The sequence below is a fragment of the Pan troglodytes genome, chromosome 8 (genome assembly GCF_028858775.2).
Source record: "Pan troglodytes isolate AG18354 chromosome 8, NHGRI_mPanTro3-v2.0_pri, whole genome shotgun sequence".
Classification (NCBI taxonomy): Eukaryota; Metazoa; Chordata; class Mammalia; order Primates; family Hominidae; genus Pan; species Pan troglodytes.
Window position 1 is genome coordinate 86,848,680 of NC_072406.2, and position 24,458 is coordinate 86,873,137.

General features: G+C 37.4%; 1 protein-coding gene across 11 annotated transcripts in view; it reads left to right on the forward strand.

Moving 5' to 3' along the window:
• Positions 1–24,458, forward strand: part of ADK (adenosine kinase) — a 558,353-nt gene that overhangs the window by 476,719 nt on the left and 57,176 nt on the right. For 2 of the 11 annotated variants that reach the window (XM_054659698.2, XM_063781901.1), the window contains exons 10-11: positions 3,497–3,597; positions 4,519–4,947. The exons of 8 other annotated variants lie outside the window; for them this stretch is intronic. In XM_054659698.2, the coding sequence (XP_054515673.1) occupies positions 3,497–3,564 (68 nt within the window). In that variant the 3' untranslated portion in view covers positions 3,565–3,597; positions 4,519–4,947. Of the gene's footprint in view, positions 1–3,496; positions 5,781–24,458 lie in introns of those variants that run through there. One more of the 11 variants, XM_016918649.3, reaches the window with a different exon arrangement.

The window sequence follows — 24,458 nt, forward strand, 5'->3', positions numbered from 1 at the left end:
TTTTAATTTAACATTGCTCTACAGATTTATTTTGTTGAGTTTTTTTTTTTTTTTTTTTTTTTTTTTTAAGTACTAAGAGTGTTTTGGGCAGGGGAAAGAAATTCACAGTGTTTTTTTGTTGTTGTTGTATTTTGTTTTGTTTTTTGAGACGGAGTCTCGCTCTGTCACCCAGGCTGGAGTGTGCAGTGGCGCAATCTCGGCTCACTGCAACCTCCGCCCCCTGGGTTAAAGCAATCCTCCCACCTCAACCTCCCCAGAAGCTAGGATTACAGGTATACATCACCTCACCTGGCTAATTTTTTTTGGTATTGTTAGCAGAGACGGGGTTTCACCGTGTTGGCCAGGCTGATCCCAAACTCCTGACCTCAAGTGATCCACCTGCCTCGGCCTACCAAAGTGCTCGGATTATAGGTGTGAGCCACCACACCCGGCCTACCACAATGTTTTTTAACTGAACAGTTGGCTGCAGTAAGCTTTTAGAAGCCTACACGTTGGTATTTGAGCATACGAGGTGGATCATAATGGGGATCATTAGGTTTCTTTGACAGGTGATATTAAGAACCCAACCCAGCATGCCACTTGTAAACCATCTATACATAGAGACATTTGTCACCATTGACAGTTGTGACATTTAATCTGGGATCTATTTGCAACTCAGCTTCCTATGTATTACTATGTATTTAACAGTCTCAATTCAGGCTCAAAGCATCAGCTTTTTTCTTCTAGTTTTTCTAGGTTTTACTTAACAAGGGAAAATAGAAATATCTGTTTACTATTGAGGTGATCATTTCTCCTCAGATGAGTCATGCCAGTCACGATTCTTGGATGTTGACCTCTCGTGCTGTTTTTGTAGTTCACAAGCCAAAGCTGCACTAAATAGGATTATGGAAATTAGATTAATGGTCCAGGAATGAGGCATAGTGCTTTGGTTGAATAGGAAAGTCTGTAAAGTGGAGCCAGTAGTACCTGAAAAAAACTTAATCCAGGTGAGGCAGATGTTCTGAAGAATCTCACTCATCTCACCTGGATTAAGTTTTTTTCAGGTCCTGCTGGCTCCACTTTACTGACTGCTATTCAACCAAACCACTATGCATCCTTTTTGGAGCACTAATCTAACTCCAAAGGGGTACAACAACCTCATCACTTCTAATATGAATACAACCAAGATATTGTGTGAGCTGAGAGTGGCAGAAGAAAACTGGAAAAAGCTCTTTCTTAGACAGCCAGTGTCACTTGGAGAAGTCTATTCTTATGTAAAAGGAGTTATATTGGTCTTCTAAGAAGAAAGGTTGTCAGGAACTGGCAAGCACTAAAATGCCTAACCAACACCTTGGAGTTAGAGCAGTCTAGTTTTAGAAGGCTGAGACTAGGAGGGATAATCAGTCATAGCTAAAGATAGGGAATCTAGACCAAAGCTCATTCCAGTTCCTAGGATTAGTGCAGAATACAATTTATTAAGCTAGAACAGAAGCTTTGCAGTCACAATTAGATCATCACAACGTACATCTGGATGTCAGAAATAATTCTGCACCCTACTCTTTTTTTTTTTTAAGTTAAAGAGACTGTCTCCCAGGCTGGAGTAGAGTGGAGTGATCTTAGCTCACTTCATCCTGGAACACTTGGGCTCAAACAATCCTCCTGCCTCAGCCTCTCATATAGCTGAGACTACAGGCACACGCCACCATGCTGGCTAATTTTTTTCTATTCTTTTAGAGACAGGGTCTTGCTGTGTTGTCCATGCTGATTTCAAATTCCTGGCCTCAAGTGATTCTCCTGCTTTGGCCTCCTGAGTCACTGGGATTGCAGGGCACCCTATTCTTGATTTTTATACTTCCCTTGTCAGGACTACCTTAGAACTGTTACCCCAACTGTATAAGTAAGTGCATCCTTAACTATCAAGACCCAAGAAAGATATGAGCAGAGCAAAATGAGGAGCTCACGCAAGCAAAATTAAGACTTGAAATGTCAGCAGATAAGGTATCTGAACATGTCTATGACAGGAAGCCAGTTGCAACTTAACTACTGCAGTGCTAAATTAAACCACTGCTATGTATACCATATTTGAAGTAATAATTGGATACAAAGGTATATGGCCCTTACTTCAAAGAGCTTATACTTGTGAAGTGTACACTAGAAGACAGTATGTAGAAAGGATTATGTGAATTTTACCAAAAAATTCACTATAGAAATAATGCATGACTTCACATCACACTGGTGATCAGAGAAACAATGTATTTTAAAAGTGACATATGAACTGGTTTATGAAATACAAATGAAATTTTGATGCAAAATATAACTAGAAATGACCTTAGATATCAGCTGGTACATCTTAGAAATTCGAGAAAAATTAAGACCCACTACTAGTGGGATAAATGTTGGTGTACAGTTTTTCTTGGTGACAGCTTGAGAATACATATCAAAAGCCTTAAAATATGCATATCCTTTGACTCAGTAACTTTACTTACAAATTAATCCTATGGAATAATTTAACATATGCATAGATTTACATGCAAGAATGTTCTTCATAGCATTGGTCTTAAATTTTTTAATTTTTTTAACTTCTCATTTTGCAGCAAAAAAAAAGTTGTAAAAATAGTAGATATTTTCCATATATCCTTCATCCAGCTTTCCCAAACATTAGCATTTTATATAACCAGAGTACATATATCAAAACCAAGGAGTTAATAAATAGGTAGAATTTTTGTCAAATAAATAAATAAAATTTTAAAACCAGCAAACTATTATAGATGTGATACTATTATTGAAGCTACAGACCTTTTTCAGATGTTCCCAATTATCCCACTTTTTTTTTTTTGGGGGTCCAGGATACAATCTAGGATTCTACTCTGTACTTAATAGGTAATCATATTCTTTTATTCTGTTACTATCTGGCATAATTCTTCAGTCTTTTTTTCTCCTCCTTAACATTAACGCTTTTGAAGAGTACTGGCCAGTTATTTTATAGAATGTCTCTCAATTTTTGTTTGACTAATGTTTCCCTGTGATAAAATTCAGATTATGCATTTTTGGCAAGAATACCACAGAAATAATATTATGCTCTTCTCAGTGAATCATATTCAAAGACATGTGATACTAATTAGCCTCGATAGTAGTGATGTTGACTCTGATTCACTTTACTTGGTTAAAGTGGTGCCTGCCAGTTCTCTCCATTGTAAAGTTAGTATTTTTTCTTTCTTAATGAATAAATACCTCATGGGGAGGTACTTCAAGATACGTCTTCCATACATACATGGATTAATCTTGCCTGAAATAATTATTACTGTGGTATTAGCCAAAGAATTATATTTTATTTTTATTATTCCTTATAAACTTCTCAATTCAAAATTATACACTTATTAATAGAGAAGAGCTTTTTCTTCCCCATTTTTTTGTTTATTAATTTACTTATTTATGTCATATGGACTCATGAATATTTTATTCTATTATTTAATATATATTACTATCACTATTTATTGTGTTTCTCAAATTGTCCTAGATTTGACCATTGGAAGTGCCCTCAAGTTGGTTCTTAAGAACTTCCAACGTACTACAGTTATTTTCTGACTTCCTTACATTCTGTGACCACAAGATCTCCAGGTTCAGCTTGTGTTTTCCTTGCCCCAGCCATGAAATAGGAATTTCTCCAAGAAGCCCTGGTTTCTTTTATTGTACACTAAGAATTTATACACACATCTATATCTGTGTCTATATTTAACCTGTGTGCGTGTGTGTGTGTATGTGTGTGATATATATATGATTTTTTTTTTTTTTTTTTGAGAAGGAGTTTCACTCTTGTTGCCCAGGCTGGAGTGCAATGGCGCAACCTCAGCTCACTGCAGCCTCTGCCTGCTAGGTCCAAGCAATTCTCCTGCCTCAGCCTCCCATGCCCAGCTAATTTTTTGTTTTTTTTTTTTTAGTAGAGACGGGGTTTCTCCATGTTGGTCAGGAGTGGTCTCAAACTCCTGACCTCAGGTGATCCACCCGCCTCAGCCTCCTAAAGTGCTGGGATTACAGACGTGAGCCACTGTGCCTGGCCCTGTGTATATATTTTTAAAACATGAGTACACAGTAGTATCACCTATTGCAATCCAATACCACAGAGTTCAGGACTGGCTTAGAGCTGTTACCCCAACTCTGTAAGTGCAGCCTGAACCATCAAGACCAGGGAAACATATAAGCAGAGCAAAATGAGGAGCTCACACAACCACACATCCTGGTTAATTTTAATTAAGTTTTTTAAATATATAGAAAATTACCATGGTTCTAAAAGTCGAGAACTATTCACAAAGATAGAGTAAAAGAAGTGTCACTTCCCTGACATTACTTTTTCACCATTCTTGTTTTAGCGTTCTTCCCACCCTGTTCCCACCTACCTCTTGTAGGTAACCAATCTCAGTTTTTTACTTATCTTTTCTGTATTTCTTCTTTTTTTTTCTAACAGCTTCACTCAGATATAATTCACACACCATACAATTTCCTTATTTAAAGTATACAATTCTTTTTTTTGTATATTCATAGGTTGTGCAACCGTGACCACAATCAATTTTAGAACATTTTCATCATCCCAGAAACTGTCTCTCTCCAGCTTCACCCATCTTCTCCCAACCTTAAGCAACCATTAATGTACTTTCTGCCTCTATGCATTTGCCTTTTCTGGAAATTGCATATAAATGGACTCTTACAATATGTGGTTTTCTGTGTTAGGCTTCGTTCACTTAACATAATGTTTTCAAGGTTCATCCACATTATAGCATGTGTCAGTTTTTTACTTCTTTTTATTGCCATGTAACATTCTATTGCATGGTTTATTCATTTCCTAGGGCTGCCATAACAAATTACCACAAAGTGAGTGGCTTAAAAGAACAGAAATTTATTATTTCACAGTTCTGAAGGCTAGAAGTCCAAAATAAAAGGTATCAGCAGGGCCTTGTACCCTCTGAAAACTCTAGGAAATTGTTCCTTGTCTCTTCCTAGCTACTGGGCTCCTGGAAATCAGTTCTTGGCATTCCTTGGCTTGTAGCTATATCACTTCAGTATTTGCCTCTGTCTTCGCATGGCCTTCTTCCCTGTGTATATCTTTCTGTGCCCACTCCTTTTATTTTAAAGACACCAATAATTGGATATAAGGCCTAATCTAATCTAGTGTGACCTCATCTTAACTAATTAATCTGCAAAGACTTTATTTCCAAACAAGGTCACATTCTAAGGTTCCAGATGGACATGAATTCAGGGGCAACACTATTTAGCTTTCTACATATAGACATACAACATTTTATTTACCTATTCTTCAGTTAATGGAATTTCATTCCTGTATTTATTTATGCCCAGATGAGCAGATACATGAGCATTTTCTTATTTCACCTTCCTTTTTATTTGAAAAGTGGCATACTGTTGATATGTTTGTTTTTTCCTTTTTTCAGTTTATAATATATTCTGGAAGTTTTTTCATATCACTTCACAGAGCTCTAGCTCATTCTAATCTAAATATTCAGCCATAGAGAATTTATTAATATATACATAAGATGGAAATTGATTTAGTATTTTAATTTTTATGAACATGGAATGATGTGCACAATATATTGGGGATGTTTTCTTCTATAGGTTTTTTAATCTGTGTTTTCAAGGTATTATATTCACACAGTATGAAATTCCTCCTTCTAGATGTTACCCATCTAATCAGCCCTTTCCCAGAGTGAACCAATGCTTCCACTGAATGTCAGCTATACACATTGTTCCGCACCTTGCCTTTTTGCTTAATATATCTTAGAGATTGTTCCATTTTTTATAGCTGTATAATATTTCATTTTCTTGTCACATCATACTTTATTTTACTAATCCTCTTTTGATACACATCTTGGTATTTCTAGTCTTTTGCTACAACAAATATAACAGCACTATTTGCAATGACCAAAATAATTGGAAACAACCCCAAAGGTCCATAAAGAGTAAACTGAATATATTATATATTTATGTGATAGCATACATAATGAAGAGAGAATGAATGGATTACCACTCAACAATATCAATGAATATAACAAACATAATGTGGAACAAAGTCAGACCCAAAAGAGTGTATACAGAATTCCAAACTAAATAGGGTAGGAATAGCTCATGTCAGAACAGCCCTTCTTCAGGTAGCAATTATAACTCTTAACAAAATATTACAAAACCAACTACCTGGAGACACTGGAGAAGAATGAAAATCAGGCAGAAACTGAAGGAGAGTCTATACTTGGAGGAGGAGAATGGCCTTGAGTACATTTCCTATTTTTATGACTCTTTCTCTAGGACCAGCCCAAGTTGGCACCAAGTAGCATGCCTAAAAGTTGGTAGAAAACACGCAGTCTTACTGGCTTGAAGATCCAGAGGAAGAGTTTAGGTAAAAAGTGAGTGAGGAAATTTCAGAAAGGAGAAAAACCATACAGAGGTAGCCCTAAATTCTACATACAGACCTTGTCCAAATCTCTGGATGACCCCTGAATTACGCATATGCAGAGTGGATTCCTAGCAGCCCAGCTAAGGCTAAAAGAACTTAATAAAGATGTCTCATTGTCCATTGCTGGGGTGCAGAGTTTGGAATTTCATTCTAGCCAAGTTTACTTGTCTCCTTAAAAAAATAATAATAATCCCCTCCTTAGAAACATTTGAGTAGACTGTACAACAGAGGTCAGCATTTTTTTTAAATTTTTTTTTTTGAGACGAGTCTCGCCCTGCCTCCCAGGCTGGAGTGCAGTGGAGTGCAGTGGTGCGATCTCGGCTCACTACAAGCTCCGCCTCCTCAGTTCACGCCATTCTCCCGCCTCAGCCTCCCAAGTAGCTGGGACTACAGGCTCCCGCCACCATGCCCGGCTAATTTTGTTTTTCTATTTTTAGTAGAGACGGGGTTTCACCATGTTAGCCAGGATGGTCTCGATCTCCTGACCTCGGGATCCGCCCGGCCTCCCAAAGTGCTGGGATTACAGGCGTGAGCCACCATGCCCGGCTGGCATTTTTTTCTTAAAGGACCAGAGAGTAAATATTTTAGGTTCACAGGGTACTCTTTCAGTAATTTGAATATGACAAGGAGCAAACTTGAATATAGGTATGTAGAAATTATCAAGTGTGGAAAATGAAGAGAAAAAAAACAATGAACATGGCCGGGTGCAGTGGCTCACACCTGTAATCCCAGCACTTTTGGAAGCCAGGGTGGGTGGATTTCCTGAAGTCAGGAGTTCGAGACCAGTCTGGCCAACATGGTGAAACCCCGTCTCTACTAAAAATACAAAAATTAGCTGGGTGCAGTGGCACACGCCTATAGTCCCAGCTACTTGGTAGGGTGAGGCAGGAGAATCACTTGAACCTGGAAGGTAGAGGTTGCAGTGAGCCGAGATAATGCCACTGCACTCCAGCCCAAGTGGACAGAGCAAGACTCCATCTCAGAAAAAAACCCCACAAAAACAGAGAACAGAGCTTCCTTGACCTTTAGGACAACAGCAAAAGGCCTAAAATGTTCATAATTGGAGTCTCGAAAGGAGCTAGAGAATGAGGCAAGATAAATATTTGATGAATAATGGCTGTAAGGTTTCCCACTTCTGGTGAAAGACATGAACTTACAGATTTGGGGAGCCCTGTGAACCACAGGCAGAATAAATACAAAGAAAACCACACCTAAACATTTAATTAGACTACTACTGAAACCAAAAGATGAAGAGAAGATATTGAAGAGCAAAGTAGCACATTGCATAGAATGGGAAATTATATGAACAACTACAGATTCCTTACAGTGGAGATCAAAAGAAAGTAGAACATCTTTGAAGTGCTGAAACAAAACTGTCAACCCAGAATTCTATCTCCAGCAATATTTTCCTTCAGTGATGAAGGTGATATTAAAACATTGTTATATAAACATAAGGGTATATACTATGTGATTCCATTTGTATAAAGTCAATGGAAACAGGCCTCAAGTTACTTTTGATGGGGATTAGTAATTGCAAGGAGGGGAGGGAATTTTTCACCATAACAAACCACTCTATAAATTAGTAACATAAAAAACAGCAGTTTTATTTTCTCATGATTCTCCAGTCAAGGCTAGGCTCAGCCGAGTAGTTCTACTTGTCTTGACAGTGGTCACTTGTTGGCTACATTAAGGTAGTATGTTGGCTGCAGGCTAGACTCATTAGGGATGTTCAGAACTCTCTATTTAGTCTAAAGGCCAACATTTCCAGAGTCAGACTTCCAATTTGTACTCTTCTCTGTATATGTCATACCTCAATTAAAAGCCCACTTTCAGACTAGGTGCAGTGGCTCACACCTGTAATCCCAATACTTTGGGTGGCCAAGGTAGAAGAATTGTATGAGGCCAGGGATTGGAGACCAACCTGGGCAACACAGCAAGACCCCATCTCTACCAAAAAAAAAAAAAAAATTAGCTGGGCGCAGTGGCACATGCCTGTAGTCCTAGCTACTCAGAAGGCTGAGGCAAGGAGGTTCGTGCAGCCCAGGAGTTCAAGGCAGCAACAGTCAGCCATGATCACACCATTACACTCCAGCCTTGGCAACAGAGTGAGACCCTGTCTCAAAAAAAAAAAGTCTACTTTCAAAGGGCAATAGATAATTATTTTTTTAATTACAATCTAACAAAAATAGAATAATCTAATATAAATAGAAACTACAAAATGTTCCAGAAAATGTAAGTATTCCTGTGTGACTAGTGTAGAATTAATATAAGAAACATTAATAGGTGATAAAGTAAAAAAGATAACTTAGGGTTAGATTACACTGAGATTTGAGTGCTTGGCTACAGAGCTGGGTCTTATTTGAATGGAAGTGGGAAACTATTGAAGGGTTTTGAGCAGAGGAATGATATGTTCGAAACAGTGGTTTAGGAATATAATCCCATGCTAGTGTACAAATTAGACTAGAGGAGGGAGAGACTATTATCAAACGGATCAATTTGGAAACAATTTAGATAAGCACCAATAGGAATTAAAATAATAGCAAGCTAATGAAAAAAAGGGAATAAAATGTATTAATTCTACATCTACACAGATTGAGAGCCTACTATGTTCTATGTACTTGGTAAAGGACTGTATATATTTTTGTCTTTATAGTCAAGGAATTCACAACATATGAAATGTAGAAGTATGAAAAAATAACAATTTGTTGTAATAAGAACTATAATAGATGAATACTTAAGGTGTTAAGGACACAAGAAGAGGAAGCAGCCAATAATACAGAGGAGTCTAAGACATGCTTTAGATAAGATTTAACCTTACATGAGTAGTTACAGTTTACCAAACAAAGAAGGCAAAGAACAACATTCTAGCCAGAAGAAACAGCACATAAAAAGTCACAGGCAAAGAAGAGTAGAGCATGGTGAATTGGGGGACATAGTTCAGTATGTCTACATGTGCAAGCTAAGCATAGGTACAGAAGCTAGAAAGATAAGGATCACATCACTAAGGGCAAAAGACATGAAAAATTTGGTGACTATATGAGATGAAACTGGATTTAGTGACTTTATAAGAAGACAAGGATGACCTTAATATTTTGAATTTAAGTGACTAGAAGGATAATGATAAACCCAATAGTAAGAATTGTATAACTTACAGACACTTTTCATCTGAGTGGACATTAAATACCTAGGAGTTCTTTTTATATGTGTGTGAAGAATAGCACTAGATGTGTTTCATCAATGAAATTCTGAATATAAAATAATCATCATAGGTTCTTAAAGCCAGTCAACAACCAAGAATTGATATTGACCACTGGCACAGTTTTTTTCAAAAATGACAAACTTTAAAAGAAAAAAAAATGCCTTGAATGAATGTTTTTCTTAACTCAGAAGAAAAGAAAAATCTTTTAACTACATACAGCTTAACTGAAGAAAAAACAGAATTGCAGAATTGCTGTGAATGTTCTAAAGACCTGGTTCTATATAATCAAGTTAATTCCTCTTTCATGTGTTTTAAAATATTGTTGATCCAAGAACCAACCATCAGCTATGCTGGAAGTCTATAATTATGCATTGATATATGAGAAGGCTGTCAGTCTCTACAGAAGACTGGTACCATCCTTAGCAGAATACTTGAGGCTGCTTTTGGTTTAGGGAATCTGTAGCTCAGAAATTTTCCTAGAAAGTAACCTCTGTTGTTCAAATTAGATAGCCATTTGTGGAACAAAACCCACTGGGTATAGGTAGTATTACCTGAATCACTAAAAGATAATTGATTAGAAATCCAAATCAAACCTTGAGACTGCTGAGTCTAGATGAGTGGCTGCCTAGGGATAGAGGGCAGGAAGGGGTGGGACCTTACAAAGACACACGAAGAAACTTTTAGAATTGATATGTATGTTTGTTGTTTTGATTGTGGTGATGGCTTCATGAGTAATACCTATTCAAACTTTTCCAGTTGTACACTTAAATAGTGCAGTTTATTGTATGTCAATCATGCTTCGATAAAGATGTTAGCAAAGGAAATGACTTTCATCTTAGAATGGTCAGATAAACTGTTTTAAGTCCTACACCATTATCCATATAAAGAAGAGATGGCCATTTAAAAATATTTATACAGGACTTGAAGCAATGTAGGTAACCTGAGGTATAATAAATTGAGTGTCTTGATATTTAGAGTCCTGATGTAATACACTTTATTAAGATATAGATTTGTAAATTTATGCTAATTCTGGATGATTATTTTTCTTGAGTTGGTTTCTATGGACTGAATGTTAAAGTGGGTTTTAAGCAGGTTTTATATAATATATCAATACCACATTAGTTTGATTTTTTTTATTGCGAGAGATGCAGAAAGATCAATATCTTACATGCTCTATATCATCATAAATACTTTCAATAAAGCTTTTTTGGCCTGGTAGGGTGACTCACACCTGTAACCTCAACACTTTGAGAGGCTAAGGCTGGAGAATCACTTGAGGCCAGGAGTTCAAGACCAGCCTGGGAACATAGTGAGACCCTGCAAAAAAAATATGGAAATTAGCCAGGCATGGTGGCACACGCCTGTAGTCTTGGCTACCCAGGAGGCTGAGGCAGGTGATCACATGAGCTGAGGAGCTCGAGGTTACAGTGAGCTATGATCATACCACTTGCAATGTAGCCTGGGCAATAGAGTGAAACCATGTCTCATTCAATCAAACTTATTTGAACCTTCGTACATTTTTGCTTTTATTAATGAGCTTTTCTTTTAAAATCAGACTTTTAATGGCTTTCTGGCAGTGTCATCCTGGTTGTGGTTGAGACTAATATGAGCTCTAGTTTGTGTTTTTTGTTATTGTTTTTGTTTGTTTTTTTGAGACAGGGTCTCTCTCTGTTGCCAAGGCTGGAGTACAGTGGCACAATTACAGCTCACTGCAACCCCTTCTTCCTCCCAGACTCAAGTGATCCTCCCACCTCAGCCTTCTGAGTAGCTGGGACTATAGGTGTGCACCACCACACCTGGCCAATTTTTAAATTTTTTTGTGGAGACAGGGTTTCACCATATTGCCCAGGCTGGTCTTGAACTACTGGACTCAGGTGATCCACCCACCTCACCTTCCCAAAGTGCTGGGATTATAAGCATGAACCACCATGCTCAGCTGAGCTCTAATTACTGAAGATTAATTCTATAGGTTGAACCTGGATATGTTAGAAGACATAGGGGACTTTCATAAAGAAGTTCAAATTAGAATATGTGAGATAGGAGAATTTTTTAAAAGAATTGTTATTTGATACTTAGGGTATAGTCATATACTCTTAATATTGCTAGAGTGTAAATTGGTAAAAGTTTTCATATCCTTTTATACAGCAATTTCAGCTCTTGGAATTTAAATAATCAAAAGTCTGGGAGCATCTACATGTGAAGACGTTCATGTCACTTTTATGTATAATAGTGTAGCAACTTGAAACTATATATATTATGTTACATGAAAAATAAACTAACACAGTGGGTTCATTCACTTTGTGAAACTTCATCACTTATTTGAGGACTTTGAGTATAAACAAATCAGAATATAAAATTACCTGCTATTACGAAGTAGCAAGAGAGGCTGGGCACAGTGGTTCACACCTGTAATCCCAACACTTTGGGAGGCCAAGGGGGGCAGATCACTTGAGGTCAGGAGTTCCAGACCAGCCTGGCCAACACAATAAAACCCATCTCCACTAAAATTACAAAAATTAGCCGGGTGTGGTGGCATGTACCTGTAATCCCAGCTACATGGCAGACTGAGGCAGGAGAATCGCTTGAACCCAGGAGGCAGAGGTTGCGGTGAGCCGAGATCTCGCTACTGCACTCCAGCCTGGGTGACAGAGCGAGCAAGAGCAGGCGAGCAAGCGAGACTCCATCTCAAAACAAAAAACAAAACAAAAACAAAGTAGCAAGAGTGAGTATGCCAGTGTGCTGGGGGTAAGATGATTTAGATACTCTGTATTTTCCATGTCTTATTTTCATACTTTAAAAAACATATCAGTTGTTTCTAAAAGAACATATTCCTTTTAGTTACAAACATATACATTCAGCAACCCTAAAGTAGCATAGACTACTACAGGCTGAAGCTCTGGGGTTTTATTAGTACAGTGATAACTTAATTAACAAATCCTCTTTGAACAAAGCCTCTTCACTCAAGACTGGCCTTGGTGCAATAGGCATGAGAGAAGGACCAGTTTTCTCTGAGCTAGATCGGTAGCAGCAGGGACTAATGAGGCAGGGCCTTGAAAGTGGCTCTCTCTCAGATCTAACTCCTCAGGGACTGGCTAAAGCTGAAGCTGAGGGTACTGGTGCACTCCTGGGACCTACACAGCCTGGTTACCCAGGTGTTGAAAAAACAGTTTCTGTGCCAACACCATATGTGGCTTTTAAGAGACTCGGCAGGATTCTTGCTTTAGGCAGAGCATTCCTCGTGTGGAATGAGTAAGCTGGAAAATAACAAAGAGGGAATCCCATGTGCTAGGAAGCTTCCTCTTGTCTTCTGTGTGCTCCGTGTACTGCTTTTTCAATTCTCTGGGCCTCATTTTGTTCAACTATAAAGTGAAAGGAGTAGCTAAAAAATCTCTAATGTATCTTTCAGTTCTAATAGACTACATGTTTAAATCAGGAATCGGCAAACTTTTTATAAAGGGTCAAATAGTAATTATTTTCTGCTTTGCAGGGCATACTACCTCCGTTGCAAGTGCTCAACTCTCCCTCTGTAGCGTGAAAACAGCTGTATGTAAACAAATGGGTGTGGCTGTATTCCAATAAAACTCTATTTATAAAAATAGGCAGCTAGCCAGATTTGGCCCACAGGCCACATTTTAACAAGCCCAGGTCTAGATGTTAATGTAATGGGAATGTCATATTAAGAGAATTATTTGATGAATAGGATATAATTCTTATTTCATAGAGACCATTCTCTCAGACTTTTTATTTTTAAAGCATAGGCAAATATAAAATATTATTTCACTGTCAGGATGTAATACCATGGGAAAAAGATTAAAAATACTCTGGCACCAAACTGTTGTAGTAAATTATCTGAAATAGAGCCTTTGACTTCCCAATTAAGGAAGAAAATGGTGTCTGCAACACCTGTGACTGGGTTATTTTAAGTCTTCAAAAGTTAGGGGCCTAGTAGAAGAGAGTCTCAAGGGCTTGTTCATTTTCTTTCTGATCAAATGGGCCAAATCATGCTTTTCATAGTAGAAGGTAGGCTGTGGACCCTTTACTATTTTATTTTTAAATATTTCTCTTGGCTAGGCATAATGGCCCATGCCTAAAATCCCAGGCTGAGGCAGAAGGATCCCTTGAGCCCAGGAGTTTGAGACCACCCTGGGCAACATAGCAAGACCCCATCTCTACTAAAAAAAATAACTTTTTAAAAATTAAAAATAAATAAATAATTTTTTGGTGGTCCAGAAAGGGGCAGCTGCCATGCTTTGCAGGTTTCAGATCCCCATCTATCTTGGATTGGGTTTCTATCTTGGTCTTAAGTTATCAGTATTCTAATATGGAGATAACTCTGCCTTCACTTTGGAGACCTTTGTTAGTTCTTCCATGTCAGGCTTCAGCTAGTATAGTTTGTCTAATGCATTTATATAAAACTTGTTTCCAACAATGAAAAAGCAATTACAGGTTGGGATATGTAATTCAGGCCCATTACTACATAAAAGGATCAGCACAGTGGTACTTTATCTGACTAGGGAAGTCTAAAATATTCTTGTTGGCCAGCTTGCTTTCACATAAGCACTGTTCGGGATCTTTTCTAAGTTGCAGAACATGAATTCCTTATTGGCCTATCCCACTAGCCACAGCTGTGAGCACAACAGAACTGACACATACCTGGTAATTATACCTTATCTAAAGTGAACAGGGCCACCTTCCCAGCATAATGACAGCTATAGCCCTTAATCTAATGCAGTGGTTCTCAAAGTATAGACTCACTGGGGGTGCCCTTTCTGAGGCTCTTTCAAGGAATCTCTTCTATGAAATCAAAACTACTTCACAGTAATTCAAATATATTATTTGCCTTTTTGACTCTCAATGACAGTAGAGTTTTCCAGAGACTACATAATGTATGATATCACAACAGATTGAATACTGAAGCAAGTGTAAGAATCCAGCTGACTTCTGTTAACCAGATATTAAAGAGATTAGCAAAAACTTAAATGTCATACTCTTTACCAATATTTTTGTTTGGAATATATAGTTATTCTTATTAAAATATGTTAAAATATAGGTTTATTCAGAAATTTTCTGAGATCATTTTATTTTCGAATACAGTAAATATTAATAAATATGACTCACACAAAATCTATTTGGAGTCCTCAATTTTTTTTTCTTTTTTTTCCTGGCTTACATTTTTTGATGCACTCAATTTTTTTTTTTTTAATTTAAAAAGAGACAGGGTCTCACTATGTTGCCCAGGCTGGTTTCAAACTTCTGGGCTCAAGCAATCCTCCTGCCTTGGCTTCCCAAAGTACTGGTATTACAGGTATGAGCCAGTGCACCTGACCTCAATAATTTTTTAAGAGAAAAAGTTTGAGAACCCCTCCTCTAATGTAATACCCTTAGTTGCAATACTCTGATCTCATGGTTACTGATATCATCTTTACCATATTCCCTCTTATAAAATATTTACTAAAATTATCCCCAGAGATAACCCTTGTTAACAATTTAGTGATTACTTCTAGACATCTTTCTACTGAGTGCTTGCATTCACACATAGTATATACTTTTACATTTATTGGATCATACTATGGTCTTCCAAAACTTATTCTCCTGAGTTTAATTTTTCTACCTGATCACTCTCTGAATTCTTATAAAATCTTAAGTTCTTTTTTTTTTTTTTTTTTTAAGACAGGGTCTCACTCAGTCACTATCACCCAGGCTGGAGTGCAGTAGCATGATCATAGCTCACTGTAGCCTCAAACTCCTGGGTTCAAAGGATCCTCTTACCTCAGCCTCCTAAGTAGCTAGGACTACAGGTGTGTGCCACCATACCTGGCTAACTTTTTTAATTTTTAGTGGAGACAGGCATCTCACTATGTTGCTCAGGCTGGTCTCAAAATCCTGGCCTCAAGCAATCCACCCACCTCAGCCTCCTAAAGTGCTGGGATTATAGGCATGACTCACCATGCTTAGCCTAAATCCTAAGGTCTTAAAATTGAAAGGGACAGAGGGGTCATCTTATCTCATTCCCAACTCAAGTCAGAAACCTTCTCTAAAACATTCACAACCTGAGATGTCCATTTAATTTGGTTTTATAAACCCTAAATTGTTAGAAACTTTTTCCTTCTCTTGGACATAAATTTGCCTTCTTGACCACTTTTACCCATAGGTTCTAGTTCTACTTTGGGAAACTATATAGAATGCATCTTATCTGTCTTCACTGGGCTTCATTGTGGGTATTTTCTTCTGTTCTATCTTCCAGTTCACTAATTCTTTTTTAAGTTGTGTCTAAGCTTCTATTAAAACTATCCACTAAATTTTTACTTTCAATTTCCATTTAAACCTGTTGTATTCTAGTCCTCTGTTAAAATTCTCGATTTTATCTTTAACTCTTGCTATTTCAAAGTTTCTGTTTGTTAAGTTCAATATCTGGAACTGCTTTATTAAGCTGTAATTTCTGCTGGTTTTAATTTCCTGCTTGCCTCTTTGTATTACTGTTTATTTTTTATTGTGGGTGATATGTTGTATTTGCAAAATTGCTTATAGAAATAATTTGAAGTATAGGATGATTCATGTTTGCTTTTGGCAGGCATGGGGACACTGGCACACTATATTTATCTTCATCTAAGTTTAAAGATTTAGATGATTAGAGGCTAAGCTACAATCCCTTGTCTAGGTGTTTCTACTGCCTGTTCACACACCCTTAATCCTTTTGATTCCCACCCTGAGATAAGGAGATTTTAACTAGGCCCATTACTCTTGACAGACTGGGTTCCAGACTTTGTCCTCCTAGCATCAAACACCAGACTCACTTCTCTGGGTTTCTATCATCCTCTGTATTATAGCCTGGTAATTCTTCATTCTTTTGTTAGGACTTCAATGCCTTCAAACAGATTTTTTAAAAATATGTCCAGATGTTCTAATTCTTGATAAGACAGTTGGTCTGAATTACCTAGGCTGCCATTAGTACCTGCAACCTACTTTAATCCATATTAATATTTTTCTGTCCTTCTGGATTGCTTGGGAAACTGTTAAAGAGCAGGAATAACCCTGACCAGGCATCTGTACCACATTCAACCAGATGCTCTGTAAGAGCTCCTCTTGAAGGTTTAATCTGATATTAATCAGATAGGAAGTACAGTTCTTATGAACAGATTCAGTCTTCCCACAGGGATGAGTTCAGTTAAGAGGGGCAATGGATACGGTGTACAGTGGCCCCATTTTCCTTTATGTTTATATTCTAGTCTTGTAATAAAACTAATGCTCAGAATGAAAGGTCTCAATTTAGGATTTAAACCAAGTATAAACAAAAAGTTAAAACAAGCTATTGTTCAAACTTTGACTTAAGTGAAAGAATTGGTTTTTTTATTTGTTTGTTTATTTTTGAGGCAGGGTCTTGCTCTGCCACCCAGGCTGGAGTTCAGGGATGCAATCATAGATCACTGTAACCTCGAACTCCTGGGCTGGAGCAGTGCTCCCGCCTCAGGCTCCTGAGTAGCTAGGAGAACAAGTGACACCACACCCAGCTAATTTTTTAATTTTTTTGTAGAGATGGGGCTTTGTATGTTGCCCAAGCTGGTCTTACCTTCTGGCCTCAAGTGATCCTCTTGCCTTGGCCTCCCAAAAGTGCTGGAATTGCAGACATGAGCCACCATACCCGGCCTGGTTTTATTTTAAAAAACACTTTTGCTGCCCTTCTTTAAAATGTTAATTATATGTATGCACATTTTCTTTTATCTGGTGCTTCTCTAAATTCCTTTAGCCCACGTCTTATCCAACTAGTCATGTGAGAATTTCCTCTTTGGGGAATTAAATATTTAATATTAACTTCTAGGTAGTACAGAGCAGCCCACAGTGTTTCACTTTTGTATTATACCTTTGTTAGCACTAAGTTTTCTGTATCAGCTTGTCTAGAATTTTTGTTTCAAAATTGTATTCTTCTAATTTATTTGCAGTTTTTCTCTTCTAATTGTTTAATTGTCCATCCCGTACCCCCTGCCCCAAGGCAAATGTACTGTCTTTTATCCATATGTGCCCATAAATTCTAAACTCAAAGATTTCTGGTTCTCCCTTATATTTATGGTATTTTTCTACTTCTCTGTTCAGTATATTTTTGCAAGTGTTTCAGTTTTCTTCAGTGTTTGAGGTTCTCTAGTGTGTCATTTCATTTTCATGCATCAGAGTAATTCCTACCATTCTTATATGGAGTCTCTTACCTGATGATTTTTTAATTAGTAAAGTGCAACATTGAACAACATTGAAGATTTTATTTCTTAATCTAAAACATAATATTTATTTAATAATGAAATGGAAATATAGGTTTTGTGAAAGGGAGAAAGGTGTTTCTCTAAATATTATACCTGTGTCAAAAAGCTGCAAGTGCTACTACCACTGTTTTGTGACCCCTGAATGATTTCTGCTTTCTTTATATTAATACTTACTCTAATAGTAATTGAACTCCCAAAAAGATCACAAAGTCCCCAATTGCTAGCTTTATAAATACATTGATGTGTACCTTGTTTGATGAGATAAAAGCTTCAGTAAGTGATATCCCCACCTGTGTGGTTAATTTCAAAATATTGTTTGTCTAATACATTGTTGTCAGTGACAACTGAACAAGAACTTTTAGAAGCAGTTGGCTGTCCATTAATGGCAGATTTCAAGGCTATGCAAATTGTGCCAGTTCAGCCCTGCATTTTTTCGATATTATCATATCAATTGAGTCAGTTCAGAGTAGACAAAGCAAGGTTATGGGAACCACCTAGAGCATCATGCACCATTTAACATCAATGCAGCATACATGAACATCTGCAACTTCGATCTTATTAACAGAGGATAGAATGGAAGGCAGTAAACAGCTTTCTTCATCACTTAATTGCAAAATAGTATTTCCTAATGTTTGCATTGTTTATCAACACGAACTTCATCAATAATTGTATAATTATGGTTGCCTAGATCACAGTGCCCTCATGCATCTTGTCACTTATTATAGAGTGGTCTGAGTTTAATTTGAATTTGAACACATGATACAAGGATAATAATACAAGTTCCTTGAAATGTGAGTTGCATAATACAAAAATTTTGTGTAGTAGGAGAATGGCAAGTTATGATTCTTCAGTCACTTTGGGGATTAACACAAGGAAAAGCAAGACTGAAAGGCAGTGAAAGATGAGGGGAAGCCACTAGTTAGATTCAAACATAGACCCATTGAACATGAGAGTAGGTTATGTTCCTTAGAATTAATCATGAGTAATTCGATGTTTGCTTTAGGCCCAAATTGAGCTGAATTAAAACAGAATTATTATGCTTAGGTCTTCCCTTCAGTCTCTGTAGTTAAAGAGAGAAAATGGCAGAAAACTACAAATATAGTGAGGAAAAAGCTATGGTGGCCAAAGTTAAAAATACCACATGCTGAGGAAAGCCTTGACATAGCTGCTCAGCCTTCATTGCTGTTGCTTTTGAAGCCTGATAATGCCACACTACTCCTAATTAGCAAATGTTAGTATTACAGTAAGCAATCAAGTGCAGTCTTCAGGCTTTGTGGCAGCAGTTTCGCAGTGCAAAATATTGAAGAAAAAATGAAGGAAAACAATATAAGCTCAGCCACAGTTATTGGTGTGGTCAGTGGGAGTTGTCTCACAAAAGAGCAGGAAAAGGAAAATGTGAAAAACAGTGGGTGCATTTAAAGCATGTAAGACAAGAGCTGGCTAGTCTGAAAAGTTTGTCTATTTTAATCATGAAAATCTCACATTTTTACTTAAATCCATTTTATATTTAAGGAAAAATCTAAGGCTTGTTCATGAAATTACACTTGAAATATTTTAATTTGTGGTTAGAGTCTCCTCCCCATCTCAAATTAAAAGGTATTAAATTGTATATTGAGTGAGCTCCGTTTGTACTCAGCTCTTCCCAATTAATAAACATAGTCATTTCCTTAAAAAAAAAAAAAAAACCTCTAGAGTTAGAATGTTTTCTCTCACTAATTAGTCTGTATTTATGCCTTTAATAATTATCTGTTCATTTTCTAGCAGCAAATGTCTGTTCTCAGATTAAATTGGAGAAGGAAGGAAAAAAAAGATAGCTACCCACAGTATAGTATCCACAGACGATATAGAGTTATGTCCCTCTTTGTGTGGTTCTTGAGTATAATAGACATAACAGAAGCTTTCTTAATATGATAGTTAATCTATTATTTTCTCTATTTGGGGGATGCTAAGAACTGGTTTACTAGAGGTAATAGTTTGATCTGTAGTTATTTATGTTAAAATACTTTTTTAAAAGGTAATTACAGCTTCTACTATAAACTTGAAAAAGTTGGTCTAACTCTGTGCCGAATGAGCGGGGAGATATTACTATATACATACATATAAGTGTATATGCCTCTTACCTGAATACCTCAGGGAGCACACTTTTCTGAACCAGGGTTTTGTAATAAATGTGTGTACTACTAACTCTGACACATGTATAGTTCTCCTTTAAATAACTTGTATGCAAACGTTATTCAGAAACGTCTTCTAGGAGCTATTTATCAAAACTGCTATAATAATAACTTTGTCCTAATGAGTTTCAATCTCTGTTTAGGGAGTAATCGATAAACTACAAATTAATATTCCATAATTCACATTATAATGCACATATAATTATTTTGAGATGAGGCAAACCCTATGCATTTAATTTACAGCTATAATTAAGTAAGCTCATTTGATACTAATTAAGTAAGTCTAAAAGGATCATAGGTTTGTGTATTTAATTATCAAGGTACAATCAGCAACTAATTCCTTGAAAAGCTTTCCTATCTTCAGTTCAACACTGATCTCAGCCCACACTACAATTTATCTTCTTGCATCTTCAATAGATTAAAATGCATTGTGAATTGTGGAGAATCTACTTGGTAAGTTAGCTTCTTTATTTAAAAAGTATATATATGTATATATATATATACACATACATAGGCTTAAGAATACAGAAATTCTATAATCTGGCAAAACTGTCCTTAAGAAGTGAAGGAGAAATTAAGACATTTCCAGATAAAAGATAAAGAGGTTTATTGCCAATAGACCTGTCCTACAAGAAATGCTAAAAGGGAATGCTTCAGGATTAAATGAAAGAATGCTAGACAGTAACTGAAAGCCATATGAAGAAATAAAGAACTCCTGTAAAGGTATCTATATAAGTAAATATAAAAACCAGTATTGCTGGTTTGTAACTCTTCTTTCATTCATGAAAGGAAAATGCCTGGGCCGGGCGTGGTGGCTCACACCTGTAATCCCAGCACTTTGGGAGGCCAAGGCAGGCAGATCATGAGGTCAGGAGATCAAGACCATCCTGGCCAAAATGGTGAAACCCCATCTCTACTAAAAATACAAAAATTAGCTGGGCGTGGTGGCACACGCCTGTAGTCCCCGCTACTCGGGAGGCTGAGGCAGGAGAATCGCTTGAACCTGGGAGGCGGAGGTTGCAGTGAGCCGAGATCACACCACCGCACTTCAGCCTGGTGACAAAGCGAGACTCCATCTCAAAAAAAAAGAAGAAAAATGCCCAAAACAATAGTTATATGTTAATGGAAAGACATGTAAAATATGTAATTTATAACAACAACATAAAGAGGGAAACAGAGCTGTATAAGAGCAAGGTTTTTTATACTGTCCAGGCTAAGTTGGTAACAATTCAAACTAGATTGTTATGAATTTAGGATTTTAATTGTAATTGCCATAGTAACCACTAAGAAAATAAGAAATAGGTCAGGGCGCAGTGGCTCACACCTATAATCCCAGTGCTATGGGAGGCCAAGGCAGGCGGATTACGACGTCAGGAGATCAAGACCATCCTGGCCAACATGGTGAAACCCTGTCTCTACTAAAAATACAAAAATTAGCTGGGCGTGGTGGCGCGCAGCCTGTAGTCCCAGCTACTCGGGAGGCTGAGGCAGGAGAATCACTTGAACCCCGGAGGTAAGGGCAGGAGAATCACTTGAACCTGGAAGGCGGAGTTTGCAATGAGTCAAGATCGCACTACTGCACTCCAGCCTGGATGACAGACCGAGACTCCATCTCAAAAAACAAAAAAAGAAATAAAATAAGAAATAATGAAGTTTTCTCTAGTTTTGTTAAAGTAGTATATAAAAATTAGATTATTAGAAAATACACTTAATTGCTAGCTTAGAAGTCTTTTAAATTCTACTGTCAGCCGGGCACAGTGTCTCACCCCTGTATTTCCAACACTTTAGGAGGCCAAGGTGGGAGGATCGCTTGGGCCCAGGAGTTCAAGACCAGCCTCTGTAACATAGGGAGACCCTGTCTACAAAAAATTAAAACAATTAGCCAGGTATGATGGCAAGCACCTGTCATCCTAGGTACTCAGGAGGTTGAGGTGGGAGGACCACTTGAGACTGAAGGATTGAGGCTGCAGTGAGTCTTGATTGCACCACTATACTCCAACCTGGGCGACAGAGTGAGACTCTATATCAAAAAAAAAACAAAAACAAATTCTGTCAGTCAATCAACTAATATTCAAGTATTTAATATGGTAGGCTTCCTGCTAAGTTTCAACAATTGTCTCCATTTCTTCCCACTAAATTTTTTAATGTATAGTCAAGAAGGAAGAGCTATCTGATGTCTAGAGTGACATTCTAGTGTTGGGAAATGCTAGATAAGATGTTCACATTTTCAGATTTCCCAGCCACATTTAAGCTCAAAAAATATGAATACTTGTCCCCATGACTTTCCTGAAGGTCTAAAAGATATTTCTGTCTCCATCCCTTCAAAACCAAGATACCTGATTGTGAGGAGTAGAAGACCCCTATATGGTCCAGTGTATGTTCTCTTCAATCTCAAAGCGTGTTTAGAGTATTGCCATTGCTATCAGAAATGTGAACTTTCCCCTCAGATCCTAGATTTTCAGATTAAGCTAATCTTAGAACATGGGCTTTCCTCCTTCCTTATCAGAGGCCACTGTGGTAAAATATTATAGAAAGTAATTGTTGGCCAGTCGCAGTGGCTTATGCCTGTAGTCCCAACACTCTGGGAGGCTGAGGCGGGCAGATCATTTGAGGTCTGGAGTTTGAGACCACCCTGGCCAACATGGTGAAACCCTGTCTCTACTAAAAATACAAAAATTAGCCGGGTGTCATGGCCGGCGTTTGTGGTCCCAGCTACTCGGGAAGCTGAGGCAGGAGAATCACTTGAACCCAGTAGGTGGAGGCTGCCAAGATCTCGCCACTGCACTCCAGCCTGCGTGACAGAGTGAGACTCTGTCTCAAAAAAAGTAATAATAATAATTGCTAATACCTAATGTTGCGCTTTACAGCTCACATAGAACATTTACTTATATTATCTAAAATGAGGTATTAAAATAGATGAACAAACTGATATCTGGGCTGGGAGGGAGTTGTTGCTTCTTTTATTTCTTTGGGGTACTACTAGCACAGCCTGTCAGTACATTAAAAATAGAGACTTTTTGGCATTACTTTGTTTTTTCCAAGATTAACTAGCACAACACAAATTTCTTGTGCCTAGGTGTAACCAGTGTTGAGACTTCACATACCACACACAATTAATGACATCAACCTTGCAGTACTGACAGCGATATCATGCCCAGTTTGTATATGGTGTCTGGGTCATCTGAGGAAGTTAAAATAGTATTGTGATCTGTGAACAGGCCAAGTCTAGCAGGTGCCATTTGCATAGACTAGAATATAAATAGTATCCTCTAAAGCTGTATGATGTAATGTCCCTAAAATGAATTATCTCCCATCTTCTTTCATTCTCAGAAACAAAAATACTGATTCTTGTATTGTTTGATGGAAAACTATTAGTTGTTCAACATAACCAGCAAAGTATAAAGACTTGACACCTAATGGCTTCTGTTTTCTCTGAGAGTTAGAATTAGTATGTAGCTTAAGAAGAGCTGTAGGCATTTAGAATGATATTTGGGGTGGTGGGGGGGAAATGGAGGCATCAGCTAGGGATAGTTTAGAACCAGTTCTAAATTGAGTGGAATTGCCAAAATTCGGTATGGTATTGGATAACAAATATGGCCTATTTTGACACAGGGTCTTAATTTTTTTTTTAATAGGCTTGTGCCATTCTTCTTAATCTAATAGGCATTGGCAATCCCTAATTACGGAGAACTGGTTTGTCTAGTGACATTCCCAAACATAGGAAGAATGTTTCCTTCTTTAAAATTTTTTGATAGACACTTGAGTCAAATGAAGAAATCCCAGATGAAAAATTTTAGAAAGGACATTCTACTCTCTTGTTTGGAAAATTGTCCCATTCAGCTAGTTGTAAGCCAAAGGAGAAAACTTAAGGGGTTGTATTATGCAGCTACATTTTTGAACTGATAACAGTTACCCTTCCCTGTCCTTTCCTGCCTAAACAGATCCTGATGCTGCAAACCAACATTTCTTTCTTTTTTTTTTTTATCACTGTTGATGAAGGTTGTTTAAAACAGAATCAGTGATATGTTAGCAAATGTTTTATGACTGGCTTTCAGGAAAAAAGAACATAGATTCATAGCAATTGTGTCATGGTTTAAATACTCCCACCATCAATGTGAGGTCACTGAATGTAGATTTGAGAAGAGCTTTGTATATGCAGAATTAATTCTCATTAGCCAATCTGAGCAGGCTCCAGCACACCACTGACAGTTAAAAGAGGTGGATGACTGATGTGAGTAACCACATGAATGAATGTCAAAAACATTATGCTAAAAAAAATGTGCTGAGGTAAGGAGCCAGATATAAAAGAACATATACTGTATGATTACATTTATTTGAATTTAGAACAGGCACTATTAATTTACAGTGATAGAAATCAGATCAGTAGCTTTTTGGTTTTTGTT